The sequence below is a fragment of the Choloepus didactylus genome, chromosome 21, assembly GCF_015220235.1.
Source record: "Choloepus didactylus isolate mChoDid1 chromosome 21, mChoDid1.pri, whole genome shotgun sequence".
Taxonomy (NCBI): Eukaryota; Metazoa; Chordata; class Mammalia; order Pilosa; family Megalonychidae; genus Choloepus; species Choloepus didactylus.
The window spans coordinates 18,871,598-18,888,526 of NC_051327.1; the positions used below are offsets into that span (position 1 = coordinate 18,871,598).

At 55.5% G+C, this 16,929-nt stretch overlaps 1 protein-coding gene and 1 long non-coding RNA gene across 10 annotated transcripts; one reads left to right on the forward strand and one right to left on the reverse strand.

Moving 5' to 3' along the window:
- The first annotated feature begins 432 nt into the window (after positions 1 to 432).
- On the forward strand, positions 433 to 8,426 carry LOC119517634. 8 transcript variants are annotated; one of them, XR_005213580.1, is made up of 6 exons: positions 433 to 946; positions 2,806 to 2,890; positions 2,979 to 4,279; positions 4,733 to 5,998; positions 6,761 to 6,965; positions 8,278 to 8,426. It is a non-coding gene; the product is annotated as an uncharacterized LOC119517634 (long non-coding RNA). The 8 variants fall into 8 exon arrangements; XR_005213583.1 differs by lacking the exon at positions 433 to 946 and adding an exon at positions 2,470 to 2,480; XR_005213582.1 differs by lacking the exon at positions 433 to 946 and having other exon boundaries at positions 2,494 to 2,890; positions 4,733 to 5,052; positions 5,924 to 5,998.
- TRIM56 (tripartite motif containing 56) lies at positions 8,001 to 16,723 on the reverse strand. Of its 2 annotated transcripts, XM_037814500.1 has the most exons (4): positions 16,587 to 16,657; positions 16,219 to 16,277; positions 15,825 to 15,959; positions 8,001 to 15,728 (listed from the first exon to the last, which is right to left on the reverse strand). In XM_037814500.1, the coding sequence occupies exon 4, from the start codon at positions 15,725 to 15,727 to the stop codon at positions 13,472 to 13,474; it is 2,256 nt and encodes a 751-aa protein (XP_037670428.1). In that variant the 5' UTR covers position 15,728; positions 15,825 to 15,959; positions 16,219 to 16,277; positions 16,587 to 16,657; the 3' UTR covers positions 8,001 to 13,471. The 2 variants fall into 2 exon arrangements, with proteins under 2 accessions (XP_037670428.1, XP_037670429.1); XM_037814501.1 differs by lacking the exon at positions 16,219 to 16,277 and having other exon boundaries at positions 16,587 to 16,723.
- Between the last annotated feature and the right edge of the window lie 206 nt (positions 16,724 to 16,929).

The window sequence follows — 16,929 nt, forward strand, 5'->3', positions numbered from 1 at the left end:
GCCAGGTTGAGTGGAGACCAGCCCAGGGTCCCCATCTGTGACACCAGAGGGGACAGCCCCTTTCTCTTTTGGGGGCCCGGACCCAATTACCCTTTGGGAAGCAGAGCAGGAACGAAGCAAACACAAGACTAGACACCAAGCATCCTGCATCTGGAAGGGACTGAAGGAAACACCCACCGACAAGGCACAGTGACCCTAGGATCCCCTTCCCAGCCATCCATGCTGGGGCCAAGTCAGAAAATTCTCAGCTGGCAGTTGGGATTTGCGGGTAGGCAGTTTCTGATCTGCTCTGTTCATTCCTAAGGTTTGCGGGGGCCAGGGCGGGGCGGGGCAGGGGGTTGGTGTCTGCTTATCTTTTCTTTAGAATTTCAGGAAAAACCTCCTCCCCCAAACTGTAGCAGTGAGAACAGCTAGCCCACATGTAGCAGAAGCTGAGTGCCAGGCCCTGCTCTGCGGTCGTTGCCTTATTTCACTTTCATCTGACCTCCGAGATGGGTTTTGTTACTTCTCCATTCTGCAGACGAGGAAGCCGAAGCACAGAGCTAGCTCTCTTGCCCAGGTCACTTGGCCAGAGAGGAGCCGACTCCAGAGCCCTCGGCTTTTCACCAGCTTCTTGGGGTCTCCGCTGTCCCGCCACCTGCCCCCTGCTCTGACATAGGTCCAGAGGATCCCTCTGGTCCACTGAGGGGCCATCACCTGGCGACAAGGAGACGCAGCCTGTGGTGGAGGGCGGGGGGAGGGAGGACAGGAGTGTTGCCCTTTGACCCAGCTGCTCAGTGAGCAGTTCTCTCGCCCTGCCCTTTGCCCTCTTCTCGTCTAGCTGGTTTCATGCCAACCTGTGCCTTCCGGCCAGACCCTGAGGTGGATGGAGAAAGGACGGAGAAAATGGGAAGCTGGCCCAGGGGATGGAGGCATTCTCTGCAACTTCAGGACCAAAGATGTCAGTGTGAGCTTCGAGTGCCTCAAAAAAGCTCTATGTGAAATGCTATAGGATCAAAGTTCACTTTTTGTCCGAAGAATCAGGAAGAGCGATGGCACTTAGGGGTGTCCCCTGCGAGTGTTTGCCGAGAGCCTGCTTCTTTGGAGGGTTCTGCCCTGGGTGGGTGTGAAGTGGGTGGGACGTCTCCTGACCTCCAGGGGCCAAGATCCACAGCGGGGAGGATGCTGGTGTTCACAACCATAAGGAGCGTTGCAAAGAGTGTGGCTCCAGGGATCCGGAATCCAGAGAGGGGGCATCTGCAGCCTGGAGCAGGCCGGGAAGTCTGCGTGGTGGGCAGACCTGAGCCTGGCCTTTCAGATGGGGCAGCGGGGGGAAGGGGGGCCCCTCTGCCTGGGGAAGCCGAGAGCCGTGTGCAGGAAAACGGGGAGAAAGGCCTGGAAATGGAGGTTCCCAAAGAGCAAGTTTGGACATTTGCCTCACGTGTGGGAGCCTGGAGGAGCCTCCCCACGCCTTGCTCCCTGTGCCCGCTGGGACCTGTTCCCAGCTGCTCTCTTAGTCAGCTCCTGCAGCTCTGGGGCGCCGATGAGGCCCCCGTTATTCACAGACCGGAGCCGACAGTCGGCTCCCTGGGGCTCACTCCCTCTTGCCCAGGTGCAGCCTGCCTGCCAGCTCACTGCCCTATGGGGCCGGCTCCAGACCCAGACGGCCCGGGTCATGCCAGGGTTGGCCGGAGCTCAGGGCCCTGCAGGCAGAGACCCCACCCCACCTCCAGCCTGTCAGCCCTGGTCTGGTAGCTTTGTAACAAAAGGATCGAGCTGTCTCAGGAAGCAGAGGGGGATGGCTCTGTTTTTATGGTCCTTGTCCTTCAGCAGTGGCCCCAATGGCATCACACAGAGGCCAGCAGAGGGACTTCGGGGTCTAAGAAATTTGGGGGCCACTCCCTTCTTATTCTACTTTGGATGGAGAAAATGGCTTGTCCCTGAAACTAAACTCCTGGAACTGGGCTCAGGGGCCCTGTGTCCTCAAGTCCTCGCTCTCTGGAGAAATAAAATGACCAACTCCACCACTCTGCGGCTCCCCTCCGCCTTCGGTTGTAGGCTTCCCCAGGAAAGTGGGGTGTAGGAGGGAGGCAGGGGCTGAGTTGGGATGGAAAGCCCCTGACTTGGGAACTCCCTGTTACTGTTTCCAAGGAACCCCAAGGGCCTCTAGGTGTGGGGAGATGTCCTGTTGTGTCTAGAATGCAGGGCCGGCTTTCCGGGCTGAATCAGGGATGGGGTCAGCAGCCCCATAGCAGCAGGTGGACTCCAGCCTGGCCGTGCCTCCCGGGCTGGAGGGTCCCCCGCCCTCCTCTCTGACAGGGCTTTCCTGTCCTGTGCACCGTTTGTTCCGCTGGCGGGATGGAGGAGTCGTGTGTGGGTGCGGGTGTGTGGGTGTGGGTGTGATGGGTGGACACCGAGGATGTGCTCACTGGGGTTTCCGCTTCCCTGAGGCCCTGCCAGCCTGGTCCACCGTACGGGGAGGGGCAGCAGGAGCCGCGTGGGTGAGAGGGAGTGGACGGGGCTGGGGAATTCACAAACTGGGAAGTCTCGATCTGACCACATCTGCCCCCACACTTCGCACCCCACCTCCGCCATCTGGTTTCCCGTTTTCTTATCAACCTCTTACAGTTAGGGGGTTCACTTGCCGCCCCCCCATCATCCCTTCCGCTTCTTCTGTGTCTGAGGGGCCGCACACTGGTCCCCCTCTACATATAACCTACCCTGGAATGTTCGCTCTCGTTGGCTTTTCTTGCGTCAATCAGCGCTCCATGGAGCCTCCAAAGCTTAAAGTCCACCTCTTCCATAAAGCCTTCCCGGACTCTCCAGGCTGCCCCGAGCTGCTTCTCCTTTGAGTCTTGATCTCCTGGTCAGACCCATCCATCAGCCCGGGATTGCTCCTTGACCATACAACGTAAGTTGCCTTTGTTTCCCTGGTGGGCTGGGAACAGTTTAGGGGTAGGGGCAGTGAGGGTCTACGTGTTCCCTGTACTTTCTCTCAGTGCTTCCCTGTGTGGGTGGCCTCTGGCCCTGCTGTGCACACCACCTTCTGAGGATGCACTTTGGAAGAAACCCAGTTCAGAAGAGACTGTTAGCCCTCCGTGGAAATCACCTAGGAGACAGCCTGTCTGCGAATGCCCCAAATCCAATCAAGGTGACCTGGGCAAAGCCTCCAAGAGGCTGATGATCCTGCTGGTAACTTATCTAACTAATTGCATTGTCCTCTGCCTGAGGGGGTCATGGCAATGCGAGGGGGCTGTCCTGCAGGTGGTTATACAGGAGACCCGGGAGACCAACCCTGGCACCGTCCGGGAGAGTCAGTGCCCTGTCCCTCCAACGTCAGTGGGCAGCCACGGGATAGGTGTGCCCACGGTGGCATGGATTTCTCGAAGTTCGACGACAGCAGCCATTAAAGTCATGCAATGCCCTGGCCTTGTTCCAAGGCCCCCGGGAGAGATGTGTCCGAGCCTCTAGGGGTAGTGGTTCTGCCTGCAAATTAATCATGGAACATTCTGGTTCCATGTGCTGTCCTTTGTGTGTTGGGTTCCTGTGCGTCTGCCCTGGGTTGGATTTGTCCGTGACTTTGCACACCCCAGCTGAGGACCAGGTGCCAGGTAGCAAGGAGGACGTGCAATGAGGCCACCTTGTCTGGTGACCGGCGCTTTCCCTCACTGGCCACATCTTCTCCCAACACTTTTGCCCCTGCCGTTGGCTCTGGGCTCTTAGCTCAGGGTACTTCAAGACAATAAATACTTTCTGCATGGTGGACTGATTGATGGGTCTAGGGGGTGGAGGGAAAACAGACCAGCTCAGCTTAGGTCTCAGGAAGGCGTGGGGAGAAGGCCACGGTCCCGGGGGGCTAGAAGGGGAACGAATGAGTGAACACTGGCGGAACGTCTGCCTTGTCTGGGCGCTGGCTGAGTGTGTCAACGTTCACTCCCTCCTTTGCCCTGGGAGCCCTGTGCTATTTCCTGTTATTTATTAACTTGTATTATATTTTTTCCCTGTAATGTTTACAGGGATGAGGACTGGAGGTCCAGAGCAGATAAGTAACTCGTGCAGAGGTCTGCCCATTCGTGAGTGGCGGTGAATTAGATGCAGCCCTCCTCACCTGGAATTGCCTTCTTGGAGAGGAGGGGAGAAGGGCCCTGGGTGGGGAGGATCTGTCTTCTGTATTAGGAGAGGAGGCTTCTGGATGGAGAGCTGGACAAAGCATGGAGGCACTTGGGCCCTGCTCCTTGCCCACGCCCAGCATCTGTCCTTCAAGACTTGGCAGCTGCAGTCCTCGGCTGAGCGTTAAATGGTAGGAAATGAGCTCCAGGGAAATTCCAGTCTTGATCCTTTGATGAGGAGAGAGCTGGCATGGCATGCTGCCAGGGCACACCCCTGTTTGCCTCCCCTTCCCACTGCCCTGTGCATGTTCAGAACACCAAGATCTGCCCCATCCTCACATCTAAACATGCACTCAGGTGCCCTTCCCCGGCCACGTGCAGAAACCAGGCACGGGGCACAGTGGCGCTTTCTCCAACGTCTGGACACAGATTCTCCATGACAAACATACATCCTGACTTCCCTAACAATAACGACCCACTTCCAGCTCTTGCTGAGACATCGTGGCTCCCTTTTATCTTCCTGTGACTTTTCTGGGCCCTGGATGGAGATGTGTGACCCCAGATCCCAGGGAGCACACACTAAGGTGCCCCCAGGCTTCTGCATCCCTCAGCCGACAGCTTTGGGTCTCTGTCCTTTCCCCCAGGGATCACATGGGAGCCAGGAGCTGGACTTCGGCCAAAGCTGGCAGCAGCTGGCCTGGGACCAACTGTCCACCTCTCCTTGGGGAGGTGCTGCTACCCAGGAGCCCTTCCAGGAAACCACACCCCGCTTCATCTTTTCTGGAGCATGTTTTTCTTTTTCTCCCTCTGGACCAACCTCCCAAGTGACTCTTTACTCCTGAAGATATCTATCTCTGCCCTAAAGTCCAGCTTCTCCTTGGCTGGGGAGATGTTTCCTGGCTGGAGAACAAGAGTTGGCAAGAAGCAGGGGGCAGAAAAAGGGAACTGCTGGGCCAGGCAGAAGGTGAGGGGGCCTGTGTCAGATGCGCCTGGAAGGCTCCCTGCCTCAGACCCCCAGAACTGGGGGTGGGAGGGTGGTCCGTTCCTATAACACCCACCCCCCACCCCCACCCCGCTTACCTCGTAGACTCTGCCTGGGAGCGTCCCAGGACCAAGCCCAATGAGTGGGGACCCCCGTGTCCCCCCAGATCACCTTTCTCTGGGCTTCCTGCTGCCTGAGGCTGAGCGAGTGTGGGGAAGGCCCTGCCCACCCCAATGCAGGAGCTCCAAGGCACAGGCTTCTCTCAGGAGGGAGGAAAGAAAAGAAAAACATTCCCCAGAAAAGAGTCCGTGGGGTGCGACTTCCCCAGAAGGCCTCCCGGACAGCACCTCCCAGGGGAGTGGTGGGCAGTACATTCCGGGCTGGGTAGGGCTAGCTTTGTTCGATGCCCAGCTCCAGATGAGCTTACACATGTTACATAATCTCCCTTAACCCCCCCCCTTCCTCGCATTTAAAACAAGGATAATAATAATAACTCCTCTTAGAACTGTCGAGGGGACTAAATGAGATAATACTTTTAAATTTCCTAGCACATAGGAAGGGGCTTGGCTCAGAGGAAACCGTTCAATAGATGCTACTCATTCATTCATTCACTCGGCATCTACCGTGTCTCAGGCACTAGGTTCCCAGCATACACCAGTAAACAGAACAAGCAAGGAGCCCTCCCTGTCCTTGTACATTCAACTGGGGGTGGGGGAGACAACAACACATGAGCAGCATAAATGATTAAATGATACAACACGTTAGAAGGTCAAAGTGTTATGGGAAAAAAAAAGGAAACGTATAGCAGGTTGAGGTAATGTAATAAGGTTGTATTTTTCTCCGGAATGTGGAGCACTTTTGGCCTCAGTCCATCGCCCTGTCAGAGTTGCCAGCATCCAATGACAGGAATGAGGGTGAGTAGGTGAAGGTGAGTAGTTTGGGCATGAATCCATTCAATTGTCCCTTCCATCAACAAATATTTCAAATACCTGATTATCAAGTGCGTGGCATGGATCGGGAGCTCCTGTCCTGCAGGGTTTGGCAGGCGAGGATGGAGCTGCATGTGCGTCATCTGAGTTAGCGAGTGAAGGGGCCGACAGGGTGGGCAGGGGCTGCCCAGAGGGTCTGCTCTGTGCTGCCCACCCTGGCCCCTTGCTGGCTGTTTTTTAACCTGGTGAGTTGGTGAACTGTCCCTAACCTGCTGTTGGGAGCGAGAAATCAATATAGCTACTTCTGAGGGTGAAGAGGCGTTTTCTGAGCAAAATCAAGGCCCAGGAGTCCCCACTCTGCCTGCCCCCAATAGCGGGGAGGGATGCTGTGACCACCTCTCCAGTGTGTGCCCCCAGCCTGTGCTGCCCCCCTCCTTCCTCGCCCCTACAGCACCGCCTCGGTTGCTCTTATTTGGAGGCCAACCTGCCCAGGTAAAGCAGCGGAAGGGGACGGAGGCCCATGGGGTCCGTGCACAAGGCACCTGGCTGCAGACACAGCTGCTCATTGAGGCTGGGGGGCCAGGGGTGGCCCCCGGACGCCCCTGGGGCTGTGACTTCTCCAATTCAAAGGAGGAGAGACCCAGGTGTGAGGGAGGAGGCTCGTCCACATGGCTGGGAACCCGCAGGCCCGTGTGTCTGACCACAGAGGCAGATGCTGTGCCTCGGGGTTGGGAGCTGGGAACAGCCCGTTCTCCCCCCAGGCATGGCTCACACGGACCGCGCCGGCCCCCTCGGCTGCTGAGTCACGCTCCCCAGGGTTCACAGAGGCACCGGTCCAAAGCCGGGCTGAGTCATCAAAGGATGAATCGCAGGATTCTTCTTGAGCCTGTCACCATGGCAGTGGAGAACTCTGATGCCCCATCACCCCCATTCCCCGCCGAGCTGTTCCAAACAAACTCTCTGCAGGTGTCACTTGTCTCTCCGTCATGTGGGGCTCCGGGAGAGAGGATGAACTGGGCACAGCGGGGGATGGAGCGATTCTCAACTACTCTGCCTGCGTCCTGATTCCAGACCCTTCCTTGTGGGGATGGGGTCTGGTCTGTCAGCACAGGAAAGATCCTCGGATCTCATTTTGTCCCAGTGAGGAAACTGAGGCACGGGCTTGTTCACACGACTGGGCCAGGATACAGAGCTGGTTGTGGAAGGCAGATCTGGGGTATAACAGTGGGAAGGACAGCTTTGGAGTCAGACAAACCTTTGCCTGAATCCACATCTACCTATCAGGGCAGCCTCTCCAAGCCTTGAATTTCCTTGACTGTCAAATAACACAAAGGATTCCAACTTTGGAGGGGTTGAGGCTTCCAGGAGTCGATGGCTGGCAAGCACACATCAGCTGGCACTTAGTAACCGCTCTTTCATCTCCTGTGCTTTATTGCGGGGCCAGGGGCTGTGTGAACTGAGTTGGAAATAGGGATCGGAAGTCTGCTTCCCAGACCCCTGTATGCTACGTCACAGGGAGTGGGTCTGGCTGGTAGGCAGATATTCCTAGAGCCCTGATAACTCCCAGCCCCGCAAGGGCTGCTGTAGGATCACACACGCAGCCTGCTAGGAGGTGCCGGGAGAGGCTTATCTGGTCCCCAAACCAGGAAACAGTCAGAGGCCCCCTCCCCTGGGACCCCGGCTGCCCCACGCAGTCAGCCCCCTTTCTGGATACACCTGAGTCCCGGCAAGGCCAGATCGCTGCCGGCTGGCAGGGAGGATTAGCCTGGAAGACACCCAGCTCTGCCCAGAGGGCCAACTCTGCTCTGCAGAGAAAGTTCTGGGAGGTGAGGAAATGGTCCTGGGTGAGGGCGGGGTCCCAAACGGTCCTGCAATGTCCCCGAGGGATCTGTTCTGGCCTCTTTGGAGCTGTGGCTTGGGTGGCTAAGCACAAGGTGACTCCCTTTAGAAGCTGGAGGAATTGTAGACAACTCCCCATACCCAGGAACTCAGGAGAAAAGCTTAGAGTTTTTCAAAAGAACTTTATTAAGAAACAGAGGAAAAATACAAAGTACAAAATCAAAGGAATGAAAGACTTCATGGCACAGATTGCCATCCCCGAGGCAACCAAGAGAAATTGGCCACTGAGAAACCAGTGAGTGGGGACCCAGGCCCCAATCCCTTTTCTTCAACCCTGTCTATACTGGCTGTTAAACCAACCCGTTCAAACTTTGTATGGAGACGAGTTCAGGCTGCCTTCCAAAACCTCACCAGTCCTACTTCCTCATCTTCTGTTTAGGTACAGGCCCTTCGGATGGATGAGTCATTTCTCTACCTGGGCCCAAAGATTCCTCACCCAGGGCTTCAGGTGCAGCCCTGCCAATCAAGGGAATCTGTGGTCCCAAGAAGACCTGCTTTTTTTTTTTTTTTAATTACTGCTCCTGTCCTGATCCATGTTAATTAAACTATAGTCATAAGCCAGTTGGGTTGGCTGGTTCTGTTATCTTCAGTCAACTTACCTATTTCCCTAACCCTGGTCTTTTTCCTGCTGGGAATGTCTTCGGAGCTCTTACAGGCAGCTCAGTGCTCCAGCTACTCCAAGACTGTTGTCTCCCCAGTACAGAAGTCTTTGCACCTGTTCAATCTCCCACTTAATTAAGGGATGGCTCTTAAGTTCTCAGCTTACCTGCCACGGAGAGACGATCAAACACCTTGAACTTGGTACCCATTGATCAAGCCCTGCCCAGATCAAGTCACCAACCTCACCAACTGCCTTGGCATATCTTGGACTTCCCTCTTGGACTTATGGCCTTCTGGAATGTTATTGCTGTAGCTATATAATATAACATGGCCTTAAAGATACAGTACATACTAAGACTACAGTGGAAGGAAAGTTATTCTCCTCCAGAATATATTTTCTCTAGATTATTAAGAGCGTGGGCCACTAGTGCCATTTTCAGCTTTTTCTAAATATCTATAGGTATCAGTGTTTGATTAGTACAGTCTGATTCTGTGCCATCTTTTAGGGATGGTACTCAGTCTGGGCAAGTGGACCATTGGTCCCTTCTGTTTCAGTAGCCACAGTTGTATCTTAGCATTTGGCTTCTTCAAACAACTGCCGGAGAGCCAAAACAAAACGGTCTCCTCCAAAGAAGAAGATGGCTTGCAGATAACTCTACCCAGATATTCTAGAGCTTTTACCTCACAGTATGTGGCCATATCATCCCCCTTCAAGATCACACTAATAGAGTTAGATCAGTACATGTAAGTCTAACATTTTACTAAACAATTCCTTGTATTGAGCTTTATGGTATTTAAAATACTTCTATACGCTTCTCATTCAGTCCTCACAACAACCCTGTGAGGTGGGCATGGGAGATATTATCCGCATTTTAACTGATGTAGATACTGAGCTCAGAGAGGTTAAGGAACTAAACCAAGATAACACAGCTATTCAGTGGAAGATCCAGTGCTCAACCCAGACCTATGCTACCACATTCCCTTTCCTTTTTTTTATGGCAGAAAGATGAAAGAGGTTTTCCACTCCCTCTCTCCCTACCTAAACCACAGTCTCATTTCCCTGGTACACATACAACATCGACAGTTCCGATTAGGAAAAGGAACCACTGGTCAAGTAAAATATCATGGTCCAGTGCGGAGTGGGGGTGGGGTGTTGATGCTTCTTTCACGTTGTTCCTGATTCCCTAACACCTGCAGTGTAACCAAGAATTCCTACCCTTAGTGCCAAGTGGTACTTTCTATGGGATTCCTTAGGATTCCCAGGTTCCAGTCAAGGCATCGGGGATTTTACCTCCAAATAATGATCCATGCTCTACTCCCCACCCCTCTTTCATGGTCTCCATGAGCTTCCCAACCCTACATCTTTAGGAAGAAAATCCAGTTTCTCTCAGGCTTCCAATGTCCAGCTCCCCAGGATTCCTACACTCCCCTGGGAGTCCTCTTGGCTCCTCCAACTCTAGAGCCTCTGGGGGCTGTCTTCCTGCAGTCAGGTCATCTTTCATTTCTGAGGGTGCATCTGTTCCTGCTTTGCCACTGGATGGGCTGCTTGGCCGGTGCCCTTTCACCAGCCAGGCCCCTCCGTGCCTGTTTCCTGGGCAGCTCCAGGGAGCTGCTATTCCAGCCCAAAGCTGTGCAGTCTCCTGGGCTCCGTGTCACCCAGGCCTTCCTCCCCGGGCCCAGAAGCAGTACACTCCCCATCTCATCTCTTCCTTTGACTTGGAGCAAAACCACCCCTGGAAAGGCATATGGTGGACTGTGTCCACAGTGCCCCCTACTGGAGATTTCCCACAAGCCAAGATTTTGGACAACTTGGTCAGTTGGGGGCTGTGGCATTTGAGATGGGAGACCTCTGCAAAGAGTCGTACCACTGCCCTATCCCTTTTCTTGATCTTAAATCATTTCACGGACATTTATTGAGTGTCTCCTATGGGCTAAACACAGCTGCAGAGAAGACAGACACCATCCCTGCCCTCATGCAACTCAACTCATCCTATACTAGTTGGCTCTGCAGAACGACCACTTGGTTTCCAGTTGGTCTGAGCTAGTTGGTGAACCCCATGAGATCTTCTCCTGCCTTCTGCACGCTGCACAATTATTCAACTACCCTGAAGGGCCACCTGACCTCTGGAGACCTTTTCCACTGGGGTCTTGGGCAGTCTGCCTGCTCTTGATCAGGTCTTTTGCTGCTGAGCCCCAACCAGCTATGACACCCCCAATCCCACAACTCTAACCTCTGATAGGACAGTCTCGTTTGTTCTAACTGACACATTCATTCTCAAATCAGTAGCTATTCTTGGATTTCATTTATAGAGGTGTATTTCCCTTTTGAAGTAAATATTCAAGTCTAGATGTTACTTAATGGATAATAACTGAAGTAGAAATGTGCAGATATGAGTAATAGCATGAAACAACTTCGAAAGAACCCAATCTCCGCAATCACCGACTATTTACAAGTTCTGAGCTGATTTCCACTCAGAAAGTATTCAGACATACTTGTCCCTTGTTGCTATCATATGATCATAATTCCAAATTCTTTTTTTTTTGGCTTATGATTGCATCATATCATTCTATTTCTTCTAAATACTTTTCATAGTTTTCATACGTGAAGGCAATATCTCACTTTCCAAATAGACCACAAGCTCCTTAGCTGTCGCCTCACAACTGAAGTTTCCGGTTACTAACCGAAACACAGAAAGCAACCACAAGTAGCTCTGTGCAAGTATTTTCACTTTTGAATTATTTTCCCTGAACGTATTCCCCAAAGTGGAATAATTTATTTTTACAAATTTTTTTTTTTTGGCCCCTTGTCAGATATTACCAAATGGCTGTACAGGAAAATTGGACAATTGCACCATTTCACCAGGTTTCTATCGATTTCTCCACAACGTATTTTTAAAAAATTTTCTTTCAACAACTGTAAGCAGCTTTATATTGTATCTTTTTCTTTTTATTAGTCCTTGATTCATTATGAGTGTCCTCTTGGAGGCACAACCCACTGGGCCTTTTCAAACTGTTTGCCTCTTGATCCCTGCAACTATTCTCAAGTCAGTTCTATATAGTTTTCTCAACTTATTGGTTTTCTTTTATTCTTTATCCTTTGCTGTGCATACTTTTTAAATTATTTTATTTTTTAACAGCTAATTTTTCTGCATTTTAGAGGGACTTTCAAAGTTCAAAAATAAAATCGGAAGCACATGGAAAAATATTAATTCCTGCCATCCAAAGAAATGTTAATCAACCCAGCTGTAGGTTGTCATTCTATACCTACCATATTAACAACAAAAATGGCTTGTTCAATGATAACTAACGATTCGCTCACTGCTTTCTTGATAATAAACAGAAACAAATCTTTTTCGTTACTTATGGTGATATGTTTCAAAAACCATGAAAATATTTTAGTCCTAAGGCTCACTGATGAGCAATAGTTCAGAGGAAGAAACATGTGAATAGATTTGGGTTTACCAAATACTTTCTACTTTTTTCATTCTTGCAAAAGCAAAAGTTGTAGATTCTGATCACCAAACTAATCTACACCTGAGGAAAACATTCAAAATAAAAATGTCTAGTTGTCTCAACAGAGCGAAATTTAAATCAGTGAGCCTTTTTTTGTGGGTGTGCATACATTTTTACATTTATATCTAATTGAATTTGTCCACAGGACAGTGATGATGTCTCTTTCAGTAAGTAAGAAACGGCCTTCTTGGAAAAGGATTTTCTTTCCCCTACCCCCAGTGCCGTGCACTTTCCAGCTGGACTTGTCCCAAATCCCTCTGCTTCCCGCAAACATATGAACGTCCCAACGTCCATGACACCTAAGTCAGCTTCCTTTTGATCTTCCCCTCGACAGCGCCTGCTCCAGCGTGTCCTCGCAGGTTACTGAGCACCCCAATTTCACTGCCGCCGCTGCCCGTACGGAGACGAGGGCCGCGGCTCCCATTTTCCCTCCTCCATCCATCCCAGGCCCCACCACCGACTTCCCAGGTTTTCCACCTGGCCACCCAATCCTCACCTGGCCTCTAGGGTTACGTCGTTTCCCCAGCATAATGGCCACAGAAGGAAAAATTCCTTCTCCCCTTACCTCATCCAAGTGAAAGCCAACATTTCTCAAAAGGAATTTTGCAAGAATTCGAAACGGAAACAAAAAGCAAACCCCAGGAAGTGTAAAGACACCCAGACAGAAGGGCTGCATCACCGAGATTTTACGCTTTACCTCTTGCCTGGGATCAGCTCGGGGTGGGAGTAGGGAAATCCCCTTCTCTGACATTCACAGCCTGAGTTTAGACGCTGACCCTGCCTGGTTCGATTTTCCCGGAGTGTATTTCTTGTCGTGTTCCTGGCAGCTGACGCCTCTTGGCCTCAGCTGCTGTCTGCACTTGTCCCCCACAAAGCCCACCCTGTGCTTCCCTGGGGATGGCAGAATCACAGGGCCCCCTGCCTCCTCCCAGCTGCGGCTGGTGGAAGATGTCACCAACGGCCGTGTCCCGGGCTGCAGGGCCCCGGATTCTCGGCTCTCTTACAGAACGCACCTGCCGGACTCACCTGGACCCAGGAATGCCCGAGCCCTCTTGGCCCAGAGGACGGCTTTTTCACCCGCCTTCCCGAGATACTCCCTTGGCTTCTCCGTGGGGTGTGGTTTTGAAGACTACAAATCAATCAGGGCATGTTTACACGTCTCAGAAACTTAAACTACACGGCAGCAGCGATCACTAACGAAAGCAAGAGGGGCCGTTAATCCCCCAGTCCCCTCCGTCCCCTCCTCCTCCTCCTCTGCTCCTGGGAGGTGTCACCACCCCGATCAAGCCCCTTCCTTGGTCCCTATCACCGCAAACCAGAACAGGGCTTGGCGGCTTGGTCATTTATGTTGAGACACTGCCAGCCCTTGGCTTCTAGGAAAATGCCCTCACCCGCCACACCCCTCAGGGCAGTTCTGCTCCCCTCCTGCCCACCTCCCTCTCACCCCAGTTCTCGCCCCTTTAACTGTCAGGAGGGCGGACCTGAAAGACGTGGATGGTGCCATTGCTGAGTGACACGACGAGATACCTGCCGTCCACCATGGTGGTCACGCGGGGCTTTTCCAGGCCGTGGTAGGCCGTCAGGAAGTCCCCGAGCAGGGATCCCTTAGGGTCGAGAACAACCACCTTGTTGACTTCCCGAAGGGTCAGGAAGATGAAGCCCTTCATATCTGCTGACACCGCGCCAGGCTGGCAGCCGTGCAGGCCCGGCCCGTTGTACTCCCCGACCATCTGGCCCAGCCCGTCGCAGATCACCACGCTGTTCTGCTGCCAGTCCGACCCCACGAAATTGCCCTGAGGGCTGGTGGTCAGGAACACCAGCGCCCGAAGGCCCCGGCTGGCCTTGCCCCCCGGGATAAACCGGGTGGCCAGGTTCCCCTCCAGGTTGTACACCTCCACGTTGCCGGACACGCTGACGGCCACCCGGTCCCTGCTGGGCAGAGCGGCCACGGCGTGGCTGGACTGCGAGAGGTTCAGAGCCCGGCGCCACCGCACCTCACCGTCCGGGCTGATGAGATAGAGCCGGGCGCCGGCTGAGAAGGCCACGGAGGCCTGCAGGGCGGCCACGCTGCACGGGCAGCAGCCCTGGGGGACTGGCACGGCGCCCTTGTAGTCGCCCTTGAGGGAGAAACGCTTCAGCACCTTGTTCTGCTCATCCGCCACCAGGATCTCCCGGGGGCCAAAGGGACAGAGCCCGGTGATCCGGGGAGACCACCTGTCCCCAGGCATCCGGGTGGGGAAGCTGCAGTAGAAGATGGGCCTGGGGAGGAGACCAGAGCCTTCCAGGTTTGCCCCAGGGGCGGGACTGGGCTCCCGGGAGACTGACAGGAGCCTGCCTCCTTTGAACTTTCTGTTTTTGTTGGATTTGCCGGTTCTCTGGGTCTGGGCACCTCCATCTTCTTTCTGGATCTGAGCCTTGTCCCACTTCGGGCTCAGGGCTCTTTCTTCTCTCTGGATTTTGTCCTTGTCCTCTTTGGCCAGCTTGGCTGCATTCGTGCTCTGAGCTTGGACCTCCGGCCCCTGCTTTTCTGTCTTGGCTCCATCCTCTCTCCGGCTCTGGGTTCTGTCACTGGCCTGGGTACCAGTCCCTTCTTCTCCACTGTCCTCAAAGGACAGCCAAAGCAGGTGGCAGTTCTTGTCCAGCAGCCCCGGGTGGAGCTCCAGCTGGGGCAGCCGGCAGGGGGCTGGCCCAGGCGTCCCCGGACAGCCCTGCAGCTGCTGCAGCCGCTGGATGATTGCCCCCTCCAGCGAGAGGATCTCCGCCTCTCGGCCCAGGCTGAGCACCCGGTGGGCGAAGGTGGCTGCCGCCCGGGCCACCTGCTCCCGGCCCTCCAGCTCCGCCAGCCTCACCCGAGCCGCCTCCTCGGCGGCCTCCACGTGGGCCCTCAGCTGCCCCAGCACCTCCTGCTTCTGGGCCAGAAGGGCCCGGAGCACCGCCTCGGCCGCCTCCTCCACCTGCAGCCCCAGCCTGGCTGCCCCTTCCCGCAGCCGGCCCAGTGCCTCCTTTTCTACCAGCTGCGCGGCTTCCAGCTCTGCCAGGTTGCTGTCCACACCCGCCAGCAGCTCCTCGAGGCCCGGCCGCCGGGCACGCACCGCCTCAGCCAGGGGCAGGCAGAGGTGGTCCAGGTGGGGGCCGAGGCGGCACTCGCGGCACAGCAGCTGGGAGCAGGGCTGGCACAGGAAGCGCAAGGCCTCCCCAGGGTGCTGGGGGCAGTGGGCCGCCTGGCGCTCTCGGGCCTCCTCGTCGTACCACCCTGCCCGGTAGCCCACGAGGTCTACCACGCGGTGAGCGTGCGTCTGGCGGGTGCAGCGGTGCCCGTCGGCACAGGCCTGGCACAAGTCGTCGGCACAGTCGAGGCAGCGGGCGGTGGCAGGTCCCCCGGCGCTGCTGCCCCCCATCAAGGGGCAGAGCGCGCAGGCTGGCTTCCCGGCGCGCAGGTCCCCGCCCGCCCGGGCGTTCACCAGGTCCAGGAGCCCGTTGACGAAGAAGTTGGTCTTGAAGGCGGCCACGCCGCCCGGCGGCACGGGCACGGCCTCCCGGCACTCGGGGCAGCGCAGGCGGCCGCCCTCAGCCAGCTGGGCCAGGCAGTCCTGGCAGTAGGTGTGCAGGCAGGGCAGCGTTCTGGGCACCCGCAGCTGCTCCAGGCAGATTTTACAGGCCAGGAAGTCACTGCTCAGGGTCTCCAGCAGGGAGAGGGAGGATCCCTGGGGAAACATGCTGTGGGTGGAGGGGTCAGGGTCAGCGGGTACAGGGCACTCCCCACGGTGTCTTCCGGGCCGCCCTCTGGCCGCTTCCCCAGGTCTGGGATCTCACCTGAATGGCCAGGTGTTGCTCTCCGGTCTTCTGGGCCCTCCAGCTGCTTGCCCTGGAGCTAGGGACGGACCCTCTCTGTCTCTGCGAACACTGGGCAAATGTTCCTGGCTGCTTTCACTTATGGTGCATCCGGGGCTGTGAGAAATGACAAAACCAATACGCTTTGGAGGCTTTAGAGAGCTAAGAACCTAATGACAAGAGGAAGGGGGCGTCCTTGCCCCGAGTGAGGAGGTGCTGGGGGGCGTGGGGGGCAGGGAGGCAGGCAGCAGCCTCCAAGGAAGGGGCTGGTGGGTGGAGACTCCTTGACTCTTAGCAGAAGGGACCCCAATTCCCCCTCGCCCCACACACCCTCTTCCAGCAGGCAGGGAGGTGGGGGCCCCACTTCCTGCCCCACCTTTGGCTGGTGCCGACCGATGCCCCATCTCCCCAGTCCTTTTCTTTTAGCTTTTCCTGCTAAACAAGGAGAAGGATTGCGTTGGGGTCATCTTTGAATGCCACCCCCGCACGTTCCTAGCCCCAAGGCTGTGAAATACTTGATCAAGAAACTTGGTGGAATTTGCCCCTTGGGGAGGGGAGGTTAGGGAGCAGGAGGGGGTCCTGGGGAGGGAGGCCCCAGGCCTGGGCCCCGGTGGGCTGAGGGGCTGCGGGCTGCTGCTTGCTCTCGGCTCCTCCAGTCTCCCTCTTCTCCCTCCCCCTGCCCTCCCCTCCCCTTTGCTTCCCCTCCCTCCTCCAGCCACCGCCCCCCACCCCGGCCCTCCCTACCTGGCCAGAGCTGCCCGCGAGCTGTGCGGTGGGGAACGGGCCCGCGGCCCCGACGCCAGGGCTGCTGGGTGCTTGCAAGAGAAACAAAACTGAAACTGCCTGCACTTGTGGTGCAACTTCCGTCCCCAGCCCGGGACACCGACTCGCATGGCCTCAGGCCCCGCCTTCTTCCCTGCCGGGGCCTGGACCTCTTCCTCGGGGCCCCCCACCCCTGCCCAGCAGGACCCCCGACCGGGCCCCCTCCGGCAGGCTCCCGGCTCCCTCGGAGTTCCGCCCGCCGAGCTGATGTCTGCCTGGCAGCTCCGCCTCGGGAGGCGCTCACGCCCGGCTAAGTGTGCAAGCA